At 41.9% G+C, this 16,198-nt stretch overlaps 1 protein-coding gene across 2 annotated transcripts in view; it reads left to right on the top strand.

The window, feature by feature from the left end:
• The first annotated feature begins 293 nt into the window (after positions 1–293).
• The window catches only part of CPVL (carboxypeptidase vitellogenic like), a 627,001-nt gene continuing 611,096 nt past the window's right edge, over positions 294–16,198 (top strand). Inside the window, exons 1-2 of one of the 2 annotated variants that reach the window (XM_069211457.1) lie at positions 294–337; positions 5,919–6,112. In XM_069211457.1, coding sequence (XP_069067558.1) covers positions 5,923–6,112 — 190 coding nt within the window. In that variant the 5' untranslated portion in view covers positions 294–337; positions 5,919–5,922. Of the gene's footprint in view, positions 453–5,918; positions 6,113–16,198 lie in introns of both variants that reach the window. The other variant, XM_069211458.1, reaches the window with a different exon arrangement.

Below are 16,198 nucleotides of genomic sequence, written 5' to 3'. Positions count from 1 at the left end.
CGATTGAACGAATCGCTCGCTTTCACAACCTGTCACAGTGGTTGGAGCATACAACATTCGCTGAATGAAAATAATTAATTTACTACTGACCCTAAGAGTTTGCTCGACAACTGTTTAACATACAACTACTATAACCGTTCTACCGCTCCAGACTGTACCAATAATTACACGGTCTTGCCTGCCACCTCGTGGATTACGTCGGAATATCGTAACCTTTTCAGGCATCGTAAGAGATCGGCATTTTCTGGACGTTCTGGGTCAGGTGATTTCATCGTCCAAACCTCGTGATTTCACTCAAATTTCAGCAGAAGCGGAAGTCAATGCGTTAGCGTTTCACGTGAGTTGACAGCTGAGCATTTGTGTGAGCTGTAGAAAGGACAACGTCTCGCCAGTGCCGCGTTTCATTTCGGCGCTTTAACCTTGCCAAACCAACCCATCGCTGCAGACCGCCGGTAGGAGCCTGTGAAGGGTGTTCTATTTCTGCTCCGGGAAGAGCTGCTTCGTGTTTTTTCGCTGTGGCGCCTTAAGTGTGTAGACCATTGTGCAGCTTAGGTTATGTTTTCTGGAGTTTGGACAGCCCAGAAGTGGCTTGCTTAATGCGGTGATAGGGAAAGCATTTTATCTTTTAAGAATTTGTGTAGACGAGCCTTCCTTTTAAAGCATCCAGTACTTTTAAAAGCGGGCATTAAAAACTCGTAGTATTTTTCTTGCTTTGTTTTGCTTGGAATACACGTTATCATTGCGACCTCTGGGAGTGACATATCTCCATCGTTTTAAAAGTGTAATACTGTGACCCGAAAATGAAATGATTGCATATTTCACACAGACAACAGAATATGTTTAACTTGTTCGTGGAACATTGACATACTTTACATTGGTGTTCAAAACAGACCAAAAAAATGTAGGATGAGTGTCAATTCGTTGTTCTTGTCTGGGCGCGATTCGCTCAGCTGTACAATAGGCTGAAACTCCATCCCCACTCTGCGACGTCCAACAGATGGTGTGCGCTACGGCTGGGGAGGTTCGGGGCATCTTCAGAAGAGAGGTGAATTGCAGGTAAATAAGACGCTGCATTCCAAGAGGAGGAACATCTCCCTGCCACCGGTTTTAGCTAACACTGCAGACACCTTTCATCCAATGCAGCTCACCCACAAATCAAATAACCATATCTTCAGGTCTGTAAATATCGTCCTCAAGTCTCTGTATCTTTTGGTCACTCCTAGATCGCCATTCCTTCGCTTATCGCCAGTTCTCTGAATCCCCTCAACGTGGTCCTAAACCACCTGCGCATCCTTAATGATCCTGGTTTCCCACTAACATGACCCCCGAGGTTAATGATCATCCTCCTGCGTGGAGGCACCTGTTCAGTTTCAGGGACCGTTGCGATTTGTTCATCCTAACTCTTGAAGGCCTACTATCCATTGGCCACTAAATTATTAATTTATCAGTAGAACGCTTAATCTGTCTTCCAGCCTCCTGTCACATGGGGCTCCTGCCCAGGTTCAAATCCCCGATGTTCCAGCTCACTGTCAGATGCCATTGGAATCAAGCTCATCTTCTGATCACTTGATACCCCTGTTCACTCCTAGGCCTCTTAGCTCTTTTTCACTCTTAGCTCTTTTTCACTCTGGGCTGAATGCGCCATTACGCACTCGTTCTGAGAACCATGTTCCCTCTAAAAACCTGAAGCTTCTATTTAACCGTAGTTCCCTGAGTGCTCTGCTCACCCTTGGGGCATGAGGCTCACCAGATTCCTGAAGCCCCGTTCACCCCAAATCCTCACATGGGGCAAAGTGGGTGAATGTGCTTCAAAGGCATTACTCAGTTTAGGTCCACGATCCTCCAGTACACCATCAGGTAACTGAGGTTCGTGCCCTCTGTCTAACCCTGATGGCGTGTTCACTCTCATGTCTTCTAGGCTTCTGCTAGGCCACAGGGCTCCTAATCACCACTAGGTGACGGAGCCCCTTGCTCAGTGTGACATCTGGCTAGGCTCGGGGGCCAAGAGACTCTTCCTCATAGACAGTGATCAATGAAGCTCCTGCTCGTCTTTGGGTCATTGAAACTCATTTTGAATTTAAAATCCCAGATTTTCTTGGTAATTTCAGACCACTGACTTTCCTGGTCACCCTGAATTCTGCTGAGGCTCCTGCCCCAATAGGCAGTCTGAAATCTCCCAGATAAACCAAAGGAATTGGTGAATGTACACATCTAAGCCGTTAATGAATTCCACTTTTGTTTGTTACACAGCAGCCTCTCTGCTTTTGATATCTTAACTGTCTAAAACAGCTTGGTACCTGATCACTTATATTTTGGGCAGATCTTCTTGACCTTCATAAGAAATCGCTCAACCTGCTGCCTTTCATTTAATCTTCTTTATACCACACGTGCCCTTGCTTCTTTTTTGCTTACCCACATGTTCAAACATCACAACTCTCTCCAGCACTCATCCCACTCTCGGCTTTTTTACTCCCTTATTTCACATCCGTGCATTCTTATCCAGGGCATCTACAAATTTGTCTGTTGTATGTCTTGCCATGTTTCATATTGATTTTTCATTTTGTTCGCCCCCCACTATCTCCATCCCATTTTTTCCCCCTCTCTTATTTATCATACTTTTCCTTGTCCCTCGCTGCCCCTTTAGTCTCTCTCATTTCCCCCCTTTCCCTCAGTCATATGTTCTATATCCTTTTTTAGTCTAACCTCCCCCCTCCCCCCCCCCCCTCCCTTAAGCCTCTGTCTCCATGCCTTGGTCTTGCTTCAGTCATTAACTGACTGATAAAGAAAATCTTGGCATTTGCAGATTAGGGTCATTACCCTTATAATTGTAACGGCTTGTTGTCGCTTTGAATTTAACACGATTTTCAAATGTGGTTTAGTGAAATTGAGTGCCCTTGTTCTACTTCTGGATGCTAGCAGACCAAAAGCCTGATTTAGAATTTGGTGGTAATGGAAAAATGAATAGTTCTGGTGGATGTGTTAAAACCAAAAGCAAATCCATTGACAGTATTTCTTTTACCATACTATCCCTTTCTTAAAGGAAATTCCAATGGTGGATTTTCCTCTGGATTCGGCACTCCTTCCAGTACCATGCCAACCTCTAAATCAAGCCATGCGCTGCTGGAACGTTGCATAACTGTGTGTGGCTCTATCCACTTGTCTTTATTCTCACTGACTAGGAAACTTCTGAGCCCCTCTCTCCTTCCCTTCACCTTTCATCCTTTGCCTCATCATTCACCATTCTATATCCTTTTGCTGTTTCTATTCTCTTCACTTTTGCTTCCCACCCTTTACTCTCTTTTGTACTAATCTCTCGTTCTACAGTTCGCTCCACTCAATCTTTCATCACTCCTCCATTAGCATTTTAACTTTCTTCTCTCCTTTCCCTCTCCTTGTCCTGAATTATTTTCTTCCTTTCTCTTTTCTTTCATCACTCAGTTGATTCTCTGTTTTTGCCTCTCCACCATTTGTTTCTCTCCCTTACTCAACACGTCTTGCTCTCTCTCCCTCCTTTCATTTCTCACTCTCATCCCTGCTTGATATTTTATTCCCTTCTGATATTGTCCCAGGATGGAAAGACAATGAGGTTTTCATATGGACACAGTCCAAAAAGGCATGTAAAGGTATGTAAACACTCTAGGTTCTTAGGTTTTTATTCTCTTTTGATTGTTCTTCAGCCATCCATAGCTCCCTCATCAATCCTTAGGGGGGTAGAATCTGTTTGGAATGAGACTCCCAATCTCCTTCCTGTATGTCATGGCACCGTTTTTAATATAAGCCTTAGAGCAAGCAACTGCAGGTTCCTTCCTTGTCTGATTGTTGTGGCTTGATGTGGGTTACGAAGCCTACCCCTATCCTGACTCCCCATGCAAGACTAGTTAATTGTTCTGCTAAAAAGCAGCATCTCCCTAAAGGACCACCTGTCACCTCCTGAAGCTACTATTGGAGGAGGCACATCACATGCTATGCCTGCTCGGGATGGCCCATTATTCTGCACATGACAATGAGCCGGCCTGACTTTGTGGCTTGGTCACAATGGGGCTCACCTATGACTGCTGCAGCCTTTTGAGTTCTGTGCCAGCAGCAAAGTTGACCCGTACATGTGGAGCCACTCTATCCACCCCCATAAACATGTCCCACCAGCCTTCCTCGGCAATAGCAAGTTGTCCGCCCTGTCTATCCGATCCTGGCCAATGGTCCATTCACAAATCCTGAATGATTTTGCTTCGTGTCACGTTATCTAACCCTGTTATTGGCCACAACATTTCCTGTCCTCTGACTGAAAGAAGTCTCATAAAAATAAGTACTATTACAGGAACATCCCTTTATTGCAAGAGAGGCATGTTCTTACCACATTACTTTGAAAGAAACAGAAAAAGCAGATTGACCAGCACACATGGTGCCATCATGGGTTACACCCTGCGAGAAACCAGTCACGCAGTGAAACACAAGGTGAGCTGTAAACCCCTGCATAGAGTGAGTTCCCAACTCCCGATTGAAAGATCTACATAGCTGTTGTCCATTATGAACTTTTATATCTCCCCAGGGCATCAGCAGCGTACTGAGAAGCTTTTGTTCTTCTTTGTTGTTGTTGTGTTTTTTATATTTTTTACTGGGCAGGAGAGTGGTGGGTGAGGGGGGGAGGTAAAAGTGCCCATAAGCAGTGTTCTGCACAAAGTCCCCCTCGCCCACCAGTGCCCCCCCTCAAGCAGTAAAAACATTTTAAAAGTTGCAAGTCTACCATCATTATCGTTACGCAGTTGCATAAAACCATGGACCTAGAAGTAAGTATGAAAAGGAGTTAATTTGCATGATGTGTCTGCAGTATAGTTACACGTGTGTGTGATAAGATCCACTTGATTCACGTGCACAAAGCTGCTACCACGGAGTATGGATCCCTTGCTCTTTAGATAAATTAATTCATTACCACCCAGAGGGTGCTTATATTTATATTGCATGTTTCTGTATTGTTTTTCCTCTCTTAAACATGTTTGTTCCTTGCAACCTAAAGCATTCAGTAAATAACATTATCTAGCATCTCTCCATTTATTTGTGTATATATGCGAGAGAGAGGTGTGTGACCACGTGATTTTATTATTTAAAAAAAACATTATCCACTTTAAGGTATAGTACCTTCAGGAGTCAGTCTTCCACAATAAAGACACAAAGTGTGACTCATCTGAGCCTTAATGTTAGACATATAATTCTAATCGGTCTGACATTTTACATTCTTTACGCCCCCATCCACTTCATGCCTTTGGAGACCAACATGTTTTTTTTCTTTGTTTTTTTTTTTTTTTTTTTTTTTAAATCAGTTTTGCGTTTGATTATGTGAAATGGAGATCTTGTAAATTACCTTTTATCTTTGTTTTTTACCTTTTTATTTAGGGGCTGTGTTGATTTTTATCTGTGGGGATTTAAATGCTGTGCTTTTACATGTGATTCTGCTTCTGTGTATTCTGGGTCCTCAGTGTCTCAGAATAATTGCTTGGTGTGTTTCTCCCTATATATTCCTGGTCAATCCCCTTGCTTCACAACATGCTTGCTTTCCATCCAAATCAGAGGTCAGAGACACAAGGGTTCTTTCCTCATGAAATCTTCTCGACCCTCTGTCTTATTTTCCAGTGAAATTTTGGGGGCCTTTTTGATTCGTGGTGAATTAGGTTGTTCTGTGTGCCGGCCTAATTCTCCTTACCTTTCCTGTGTTTTCTCATTCCAATTTTTTGCTGATCGTTTTTGCTTGGTCTCTTGCATGGTGAATAAGCATCGACCAAGGTGGTAAATTAGAACTGAATTGCAAGGTCTGTTACGCATATCAAGTCTAATTATTTTACATTATTATTTCTTATCGGCATTTAACTTATTTTTTGTCACTTTAAGGGCACCATCTTTGTCTAATGGAATTGATTTTATTCCAGGAAGATGCAGAAGATGATGAATTTGTTTGTGATGCTAAGCCTTGCTATGGCTCTGAATTTATGTAGTGCTCAGAAATGGATGAGTCCTTTTCGAAAAATGTTCAGAGGAATAAAGGTATCCACACCAACAAGAGAAGACCCTGGGAAACCTCTGTTCCTCACGCCATATCTTGAAAGTGGAAGAATCCAAGAAGGTACAAATATATTTTAATTATTGTTACATATAAAGACCGAATTTGCTTGCCAAAATATCAAATATTTGTTTCTACAGCGGTAGCGGTTTAAAAAAAAAAAAAAAATGCTTTAAGTAGAATTGGCTATTTTTTGATACTGAAAACATTATGAGCCTTGAAACAAAATACTTTTGTTGGCGCTCATGTTTTAGTAGTGATAACAAAGTTTAACCACACTTGTTTATTTTATAATATTCTCTGAGTCTAGTTGTCTTCATGTGTCTACAATGTATTCTAGCTTTCAGTTCCATCCATCAAGATAGCAATAGTTTAGAGTAAATTCAGTTTCACATTACTGTATACTTTAAGATCACATAGAAATCCTTTATAACAATTTAACACGTTTTACATACAGGTGATAGCTTTACGTAGGAGGTGCTGTAAAAGCCTGTGTATATATAAAGGTATTGTATGGGTGATGGGTATGTTGTTTGTGAACAATAGTCTATAATAGGTGTTAAATGAGGCCTAAAGAAAAAGCAAAAATAGAGACAAAAATTGTAGTTGAAACCATTTCAGTTCCTGTTGTTTTGAAAGGGTAGACAGAGGCAAAAGAAGTGCAACCCCTCTTAGATTTTCCCCAATCTTAAGTCTTCAGATAGGCAACCCAACTTCCTTTTAAATTTAAAGGAAAGCTGTGTTTATTTTGCATCATTATCATGAGGTTGCAAATAGTAGGGCCTGATAAGGAGCAATGCTCAGTCTGATTTATGACCCAGGTTACAACTGGGACAGAGAGGTGAAAAACTGAAGCACTGAGTTATTTAACTTTTAAATAAAAGTCCTTGTCAACTCAATATTGGAGGGTGAGAACAAAATGATGTTTCCAATTAATATGAGAAAATTAAAATGAAAGGTACCTTAATGATCAAGTTAACTCTACATTTTAACTTTCTGCTATTTCAAAGTGTTACATTTGCAAACAGCAGACCTCTTGCTCCCAGAGGCTAGTAGCTACTGTGCTATATGTATAACTGAAAAGCTGTGTATTTTTTTTTTTAAGTGGGAGGAATTGTAAAGTGCAGAAAAATGTTCCATATTTTGAACATTTTTTGCAGAACATTTTCCTGCACTTTCTCCCGTTTAGAGAACAAAAAAAGTATGTTTGTGTTATACATGTAATGGTGCAGTGCTCATATGGTGAAAGGTATGTTTTGTGTCACAAATGTATACAACACAGGCTCTCAGTCACCCACACACTTATATCCCTTTCATGCACACACATGCTCATACATCCCCCCCCCCAAAGACCATGCTCTCACTGACACATGGCAGCCCAGTCATAGTGCCACTAGTCAAAGCATTTTGTTCAAACCTTAGTATCTGGCTCTGTGCACATTAGGCTTAAAGTCAATGAAGCTGGCTGTGGGTGTGGCTGGTAACAATGCCCAAATTGGTTAGCCTTCAGTAGCTCACAATGATTTTCACTGATGAGAAGTAGCTATCACTACAGAAGAGGTTGGAGACATCTTGCTCTAACGTACAAATCAATTGTTTACATTCTAATAGAAATGGAAGCAAACAATCTTATGAATTAACACATCTTCCTACCTATTCTCAAGACAGCACACCCAGAATTATAACTCAACCCAAAACAACACATAACATAATAACTTCTGCTCATTCAAACACTAATTAAAAGTCCATACATTGCTGACCTTCACCTCTGTGTCAGTTTTCATCCCTCAATACCCAGTCACAACATCATGGTTCTAACTTACAGCCAAAAAACACCTTGCATGACCCCAGCAACTTAAACACATCTTCACTCTTTAAATCAGGCTTGTTAATATGCACCACATAACACCACTTAAGACATCTCACTTTATATTTATTGTACCACATTTTATATTATGTGTGAAGTTTACATATGTTTTCCTCGGAAAGTAAGTACAGGATGATGTTCAGTCAGTGGGGTAACATTTACCTCAAATCACAGGAACCAATGACAATTTCCATGGTGGGGCACTGGAGGCTATAGGGCCTTAAGGGTGAGCTATCCTCCTGTCAAATCCTATCTCACACAAAAACTCCCAAGTTATTTAACATTAACATTTTGTTATTGCATGATTACCAGGCTATTCCTAAACACACACAAAACTTTGACAGGATGTCCTCACCCCGTTACCTGGTATCATGCTTCATCATAGGATATCCCCACACTCTCCAAAACATTTGGTTTGAAGGAGAGCGGGTGAAGTCAGGGAGACACTTGTTTCTAGCCTAGAACCCATGAAATAGGTTTAAAACCACTGTGGTAACCCATTCTTGGTTTTACCATGTGGGGCAACACTTGGCATTAAAAAAAAAATAGGTGTGGGGTATCAAGGACTAAGTACCCCAACCCAACTATGATGTCAACATGTTTCTGCCCAACAGCTTAACCAAGTCATCTTATTTTATACCCTTTGTATATGTTAATGTACTAAGGGTCTTACACTTGTTGTCACCCAAGGTTCACAGGTCCCTTAGTTACCTGGAAAACAGTAATAACATAGGTGTGTTAAAAATATATCTGTTGACTGGACCTGGGGTCCTTCAGTCCTGTATTCAGGAAACATTGCATGCAGTGAAAGCATGGCACCTCACTTGTGTAACACACCCATACAATATTGTGTAGTGTCATGCTGTGTGAACCAGCTCTCACACACTTACCCTATAGGGAGTCATCTGGACTACCTCATCTCCTTAAATGAGAAAAGTTCACACTGAGGTAAATGGAAGGTGAAAATCGTTTTTAATTCAACACTCTCTGAATCCCGCCCCCCCCCCGTGCCATCTCAATTTGCAGCTTCAACTAGACCCAAGAGCTTCACCACATAATAATTTCATGTATACTTCATTCCATGGCACATATACAACTAATTGAGAGCCTACAGCTGTGAGTTAATTATAACACCGTCAGTTCAGTACATTTTATTTTAGTATTTCTTTCACCTAATAAAACTTAAGTAAAAGCTCATCATGATCTATTCTTTTAAGTCCACTTTTTAGTATTCATACCTTTGGGCTGACTAGGTGACTGCCTGTTTAAAAGGCTTAATTGTTGCTGACAGAAGTTCCACAGTTCAGCAAGGATCAAACTCTTTGGTGCCCCTTTTTCTAATATTTTTAGTTCTTCAGAGAATTCATGTAATATTTTGTAATCACTAACCACGGAGCCCAACTTTACTAATGCACCTAAATGGTCTGATTAGAAAATTTGTAGTTTTATTGCATTCTCTCCGGCAAGTTGTTTCATAGTGTTGCATGCTGTTTTTAGTTATTATGCTCACCATTTTTGGAGCAAGAAGATAAACTGTATCTTTATTGTGTACTGATAAAGCTGGCAAGATATTAGGAAATGCACCTGACGTTTGTTTACATTGTATAACATGACTTAAAATCGAGGCTCAAGTTAGCTGTTAACACATGGTATAGTATGCTACTTGGTGTTCAGACCCTGTAGTTATGTTCCGATATAGGATTAATGAAAGTACATACATTTTTCAGTGCCACTCTATTTTTTACCAATTGGTCTTCCCTGTTTTTATTCTTTTTCTCCGTTTTGTCCTTAATTTGTTTGCCTTTAGTACTTCTTCCTTTGAACTGCAATTTTAATTTTGGAAATCTAGGTAAAGCTCTGTTGTTTTTGTCTCTTTCCCTATCATGTTTAACCTGTCTTTTTATTTAGTTTTTTTTAGCACAATTGCCCAGATTTTTTCCTTTAATATTCATCACACTTTCTAGAGTTATTTCCTTAAAGACTCTTGAACCATTGGCTTAATTATGACTAACTTTGCTTTGTAGTTTTCAAGGATGTATCATCCAGCCTTTGACATTTTATCTTTTGAGGAGGGAAAAATGTGGTAGAGCCATCCCAGCACACAGACATGTGATTATCTCCAGGGCATTAACTCCTGTATGGCCCCTCCCTGCAGTTCTGGTATTGGAGGGGATCTAGGAGTGCCATTAGTGAAAAGAGTATGTCCAACTGAAGAAGGAGTTAAACTCAGTTTCCACAAATTGAAAGAGGCAAATGTGTAAAGGAAGTGTAGCCTACCAGCAGAGACGACATCTCTTCTAGGTTTGGTTGTGAGGCAGCTGCTCTTTTTTAAGTTTAAGGAGACAGTGGGGAAACACCCAACTTTACTAAGTTAATATTGTTTACCTCCTGACCAAATATCTTTCATAGTGCTCCATTACCAGGATGCAATATTGTTCTTAAGATTACAAGTTTCGAATTACAACTGTTTGTTGCAGTAAACAGTGGTTTTAGTCCCTCATCACTTATGGTTACTTCCTTTTTTTTGCTTTGCCAGGGGTCATTGAATGTATCTTCAAACCTGATTAGTAGGCATCTTTGAATAAATCTTCAAACCTGAGTTAGTCACCATTGCTTTTCAAGGATTCTAGAGAATAGTTTGAGCTCCTAAAATATGAATGACGCTGAGTTGTTTTGGTGCTCCGTCTTCCATTTGCAACTTTAATGGTGCATGGAGTTCTTGACAATTTCGTGGTGTATATGAAAGTTTGTTTACAAGAGCTCCAAAACTTGTCTCCTAAATAATTAATTTTCAGATTGATAAAATAAGTGCATGAAGTGTCCTGAATTCCATATGGTCTTTTAGAGTAAGAAAGTTCACAATCGGACCACTGTCTTTCAGCTGAGATCCAGAGTCTCTGGTATTCAGGACTGGGTATTCCTTTCATCCAGAATTGATGGCTTCGTGTTGGCATAGGCTGCATCTGAAAAGGAAAGTGTGTGGTCTACCTGCATAATAGTTTGTATGACCAGGAAGGACATCAGTATTGAATGTATTAAAGGCTTACGACTGTGTAGCCTTTTATGCACTGAAACGGAAACATGCAACTCTAATTCAGCAGTGGACACTGTTAGTCTTTATTCCCGAATCAGCTTCAAAGAATCTGGCAATCCATCATACTGCTTGTACAAGCATTTCAGCTGAAGTTGGTAGACCATGTTTGTGCAATAAAGGGGAGGAAAAGAGAAGCAAACAGCAGGCAATGGAAAGTTTGGGCATTGCAGCTGCCTAAATAAGTAAGTGCATAGAACAATTGGAATGGATTTAAAATGGCAGCTTTCTGATCAGGAAAGCATTTCAGCAAACAGGAACTCGTGCAACCAATGTAACTTAACAGATAAATGCTATTCAAAAAGCAACAGAACAGAAATGGGTATCGCAGCATGGTAAGTCATTAAGTCACAGGATCTGGGGTCAAAAACCTTGTTGGCTTTTCCATTGTTTGATTTAATTACAGTTGTTCCATTTTGTTACATAAGTTATTTTCAGGAATTGGAAGTTGAGACACAGGTGATAGTAATCAGCGTTTTCTAGGGACATAACAATGGGGCTCGCAAGAACACGGTGCAGCTCACAGGCTTCAACTGAAGAGATGAAAATCGGGAAATGAGGTGAATACATAATCCAGAAAGCTAAGTGGTAACTTAGGACGAGTGATCAAAAGTATGTAAGAGACCAAACCACAGATTTAATGAGACGGATCGATATAGGAATGGTGATTGTCCAATGAAGTCTAGCTGATGAAGGCTACTGAGGACAGATAAAGAAGGCATGTGGGACAGACGTCCAACCTGATTACCAGGAATGAAAAGCAAAATGAGGAAAACCTACTTCTTGGTTAGGTAGTAAATAGTAAAACTTTCTTTATGGCCTACAAGAGTAGAGGGCAATATCTGTTGATAAAATATTGATACACGAGGGTAGCAAAAATGAGATCAGTTTTCATTTGTTCTTGGGCCTAGTTAGTCTATATCAGACACCCCTGGATGGGGAACTAGCATGACCGTAAATAATGATGAGAAAAAGCAGCTTGTCTAGGAAGTGGCATGGAAAAAAGCAGACAGATCAAAGAATGGGAGAGATGTTCCCCCCCCCCCCCAAAATAAAACAAATAGAAGCACTAGTTCAACAACTTTGCAAAATATGTAAAGTCTACTACTTGTTCCTCATCAGCATCATTTCCCCCTCTAGCCCATAATGTGATTCTTCCTGAAAAATATAGAGTGGGGAATTTACCACTACAGTGAAGTTCTTCTCCACGATCTTGCCACCTCGAGATCTGGGATCATGTCCAAGTTGTAAATTGATATTTTTCAATCGGGCCAAAAAGAAATACACCTCAAAAGATACATTATTTTTCATTAATGGCCAACATCTCAGATTACATCCTGATTGCACCTGACTTGTATTCTGCTCTTTGTATCATCTGGAAAAGTATTCTAAGTGTAATATTTTCATTATGAAGCGATTGCTCTAGTTCCTTTTAAATTATCTGGAAAATTCTTCCACTCTCCAGTGTTCCCTTTTTGCTCTGGATTTTGGCCTTGTTAGAATACTTCTCCATGAAGGTGTGTTCATCCATTAATCCAGAATCTAGCTTCTTCCGCAAATAGGATATCTAGTGCTCTATTTTGTATTGTACTTCTCTAGTTCTTTGATCCTCTCAGTAGTGTTTGTAAAAGGCTTAATCAAACAAAGGCAAATTCAACAAAAATAACAGCTACAATCAGCATGCCAGATAGCCAGAAATATTTTGTCTTTGCCAACTGAAAGCAATGTACATATTAAGCAAAACTGTTTAGAAGCCAATGATTACACCATCTTCAGGAAAAGCATTTGGAGATCACTTACTATCACAGTTGAATGACACTGCCTGTCGAATAACACAAAAGACAACCAAATAATACTGGCTCAAAATGCATTCAGTCTAGCAAGTGTAGGAGGCTGTTTCTCAATATAATGTACAAAAATGATGTGCACTGTGCAAAGAGTCAAAGCAGTTTGGTTTATAGAGGTAAAAACTAAACCACTTATGCTGTAGTTTTTGTGGTAGCTTGGTTGAGCAGTTATTCCAGTCTTGGAGTAGTGCTAAGCATTTGTTGTACTTGCAGTATGAATAAAAGTGGACACACTCAAAAGAATAACTCAAGACCAGTTTACAAAAAAATGCGTCTGACTTTTATTTTTTTTAAAAAGTACTTTTTGTTATTTTTTCATAATAGTCTTTTTGTGCGTAATTACGCACTATAGGAATCAATGGGAGAACACTTTAAAAATGCATATAAAATCAGGCAATGCGTTTACCAATGTCTCTTTCTGTTCTTAGGTCAAAATCATCCAGGAGTCCTGTGGGCCACTGGGAGAAGTTCAGGTGGTTCCCGGTTGAAGCAGGAGCAGCTGCTGAAAGTCTTGGAGCTGGAGAAGGACAGGCGAGGGGGACCACTTGGAAATGCACTGCACAGGCAGACTTCAATGTAAATCCAGTGAGTCGCCTCGGAATGTAGATGTAACAGGAGGTGGGGGACCCTTAGAGCAGAGCTGGTTCTCCGGTGCAGGGGGCCGGGGGGGCAGAGTACAGATCAGATATGTCGGCCAAGAGCTGTGCACAAAGGTGTCCTTGGAACCAGAAGACTGGTCACTTGGAGGGTGGTTTGCAGGTCAGCAGGGCCACTCTGGGAGTTGTTTCTTAGGTGTCCTGAAGTCCCTCGACTGGTGCTTGCTTCTGGCCCTCAGAGTCTGAAGTGGACTTTTCTTCTGGGTGTCTGACATTGGGGGTCCAATACACCTGGCTATTGCCACTGGAGATCGCAGTGTCGCCAAACTTGGCATACTTGCAGAGTCTGTCCTCTGGGTCTGTTGGGCAACATTTGGTCTGGCTGCTGTGTCTGGTTCCTTGGTCAGCGGCCGGTCAGTGAACTGGACTTCACTGGTTTCTGCTTCATGCTTGCAGGGAGTGATGCCTTCACTCTAGATGGAGGTCCTTGACAATTACCTCTCTGGGGTTTTTTAGAATCTGCCTGATGTCCAGTCGACTCCCTCAGCAGTACTTGTCGAGTTCTGGGTGCAGCAGGCAGGGATTGGCACCTTTTTTCTTGGTGCAGCCGGGCTTCAGTTCTTGCGCCCTGGGCCTTCTTTGAATCTGGCCTTCTTGTGTCCATCGAATCTGATCTGCCGGTCTAAGGGTGTCCACTAAATACTGCATTTAGGGGAGTTCCTATTAGTGGCCAGTGGGCCATCTACCTTAGGGTGGCTACACCCACTATGCAACAACTTCCTGTGGGCAGAGACCACATTCCTATCCCTGATTTGCTATTTTCCTACCAAGCAAGATGGAGGAAAATGTGATGGAGCAGTCACCTCGCCTGCACCACCTTGGGGTTAGTGCAGGTTGGGAGTGGCAACTGCTCCTGTTCTTTGTGTGGATGTTTCCACCGTTGCTCCCACCAAAAGTGGAAGTTTGCAATGGGGTAGGCCATCTTCTGCTAACAGCAGGGCTGGGAGTCGAGTTTCAAGGGTGGAAGGCCTTTTGAAGCTGACAGGCAGGGCGAGGTACATTCCGGGATGAAGAGGTGTAATACCTCTGCCCAGGAAGGGCTTTTTATGTCTGGTCCCAGAGAACAAAGGCCGTCACCCCGGGGATCCAGATTCTTGTCTGTGGTGGCAGCTTTTGCAGGGGCCACCTCTAAGGTGGCCCCTGGGTACATTTTGCAATAAATCCAATACTGGTACCTGTTTGGATTTATTGTTCGGAGTTGTTTGATACCAAACTACCTAGGGTTCAAAGTGGATATCATGTAGCTGTGAAACTTGTGTTGACCAGTGTCCAGCACAAGCATTTAAAATGACTGCTCTGTACACTTACTATGTCCCAGGTTTGGCAGGGGCACAGTATGGGCATATGGCTCATGCATCTATGCCCACAGATGCAGTGTAGTGCACCCTGCCTTGGGGCTTGAAGGCTTTCCAGAATGGTGGCTTACCTATATTGCATGCAGTGTGTAGTGGACAGGTTACACAGGCTGTGTGCCTTATTGTTTGCAGTTTAGGATAGCACCAGGACACTCAGCCTGCAATGGCAGTGCTGAGTGCATCAGGATGCATGGTCCCGGAGGGTGGCACAATCTGTGCTTTCGCCGTCAGGGGTTTACCCTCAGTACCCCATGCCCTGGGTACCCAAGTACTATCTATTAGGGACTTATAGTGGCAGCTAAAGGTATTGCCATTTGTGCCAATGCATCACAACAGTTTTGGGAACAAGATCTGGCCCAGGGAACCTGGTTAGCAGGAGCCCTGGGTATTAACAACTTTGAAACTACATCAAATCAATCAATCATGGAATTTGTAAAGCGCACTACTCACTGTGAGGGTCTCAAGGTGCTGAAGGGGGGTGGGGGGCGCTGCTACTTCTCGGACAGCCAGGTTTTGAGAAGTCTCCTGAAGGTAAGGAGGTCTTTGATCTGACGCAGGTGGTTGAGGAGTGTTTCACGTCTTGGCGGTGAGGTGCAAGAATGATCTGCCGCCGGTTGTAGTTCTGTGGATGCGTGGGACGGTTGTAGTTCTGTGGATGCGTGGGACGGTTGTGAGGGTGGCGGAGCGGAGTTGCCGGGCCAGGGTGTGGAAGGAGAGACGTCTGAGGTATTCTGGTCCAGTGTTGTGCAATGCTTTGTGAGCGTGGGTGAGGAGTTTGAAGGTGATTATCTGTGCGAAGCAAAAAGTGGGGGGGCTAACCATGTCAAATGCGCCACTTTCCTACAACAAGATTATCAAGTTTCTCTAATTTTGTAAACTGTAGATTTTAAGGGTTTTAGTTCCTCTCAACCAGAGGTGAAAGAGTGCATGCAGTATTACACAGTGAATGATTATGCTGTTGAAGCAATCTTATATTTAAATTATGTCTTTCCCCTATATCCAGTGGGCCCACCCTAGACAATTTGAGGTTGATTCTCTCTTGATTTTGATACTTTACATAGTGTTGGACTTTTTTGTTTTTGCAGGGTCATCCCCAATCTTTTTGCCTCCTGCCTCCTATTTTTTCTGACCTATTGCTGTTGGTTTTTGAACTCTGAGCACTTTACCACTGCTAACCAGTGCTAACGTGCATATGCTCTCTGTGTAAATTGTATGTGATTGGTTTATCCATGACTGGCGTATTTGAATTACTAGTAAGTCCCTAGTAAAGTGCACTAGAGGTGCCAGGGCTTGTAAATCAAATGCTACTGGTGGGCCTGCAGCACTGGTTGTG

The sequence above is a fragment of the Pleurodeles waltl genome, chromosome 10 (assembly GCF_031143425.1).
Source record: "Pleurodeles waltl isolate 20211129_DDA chromosome 10, aPleWal1.hap1.20221129, whole genome shotgun sequence".
NCBI lineage: Eukaryota > Metazoa > Chordata > Amphibia > Caudata > Salamandridae > Pleurodeles > Pleurodeles waltl.
This window is presented reverse-complemented; position numbering and strand designations above follow the sequence as displayed.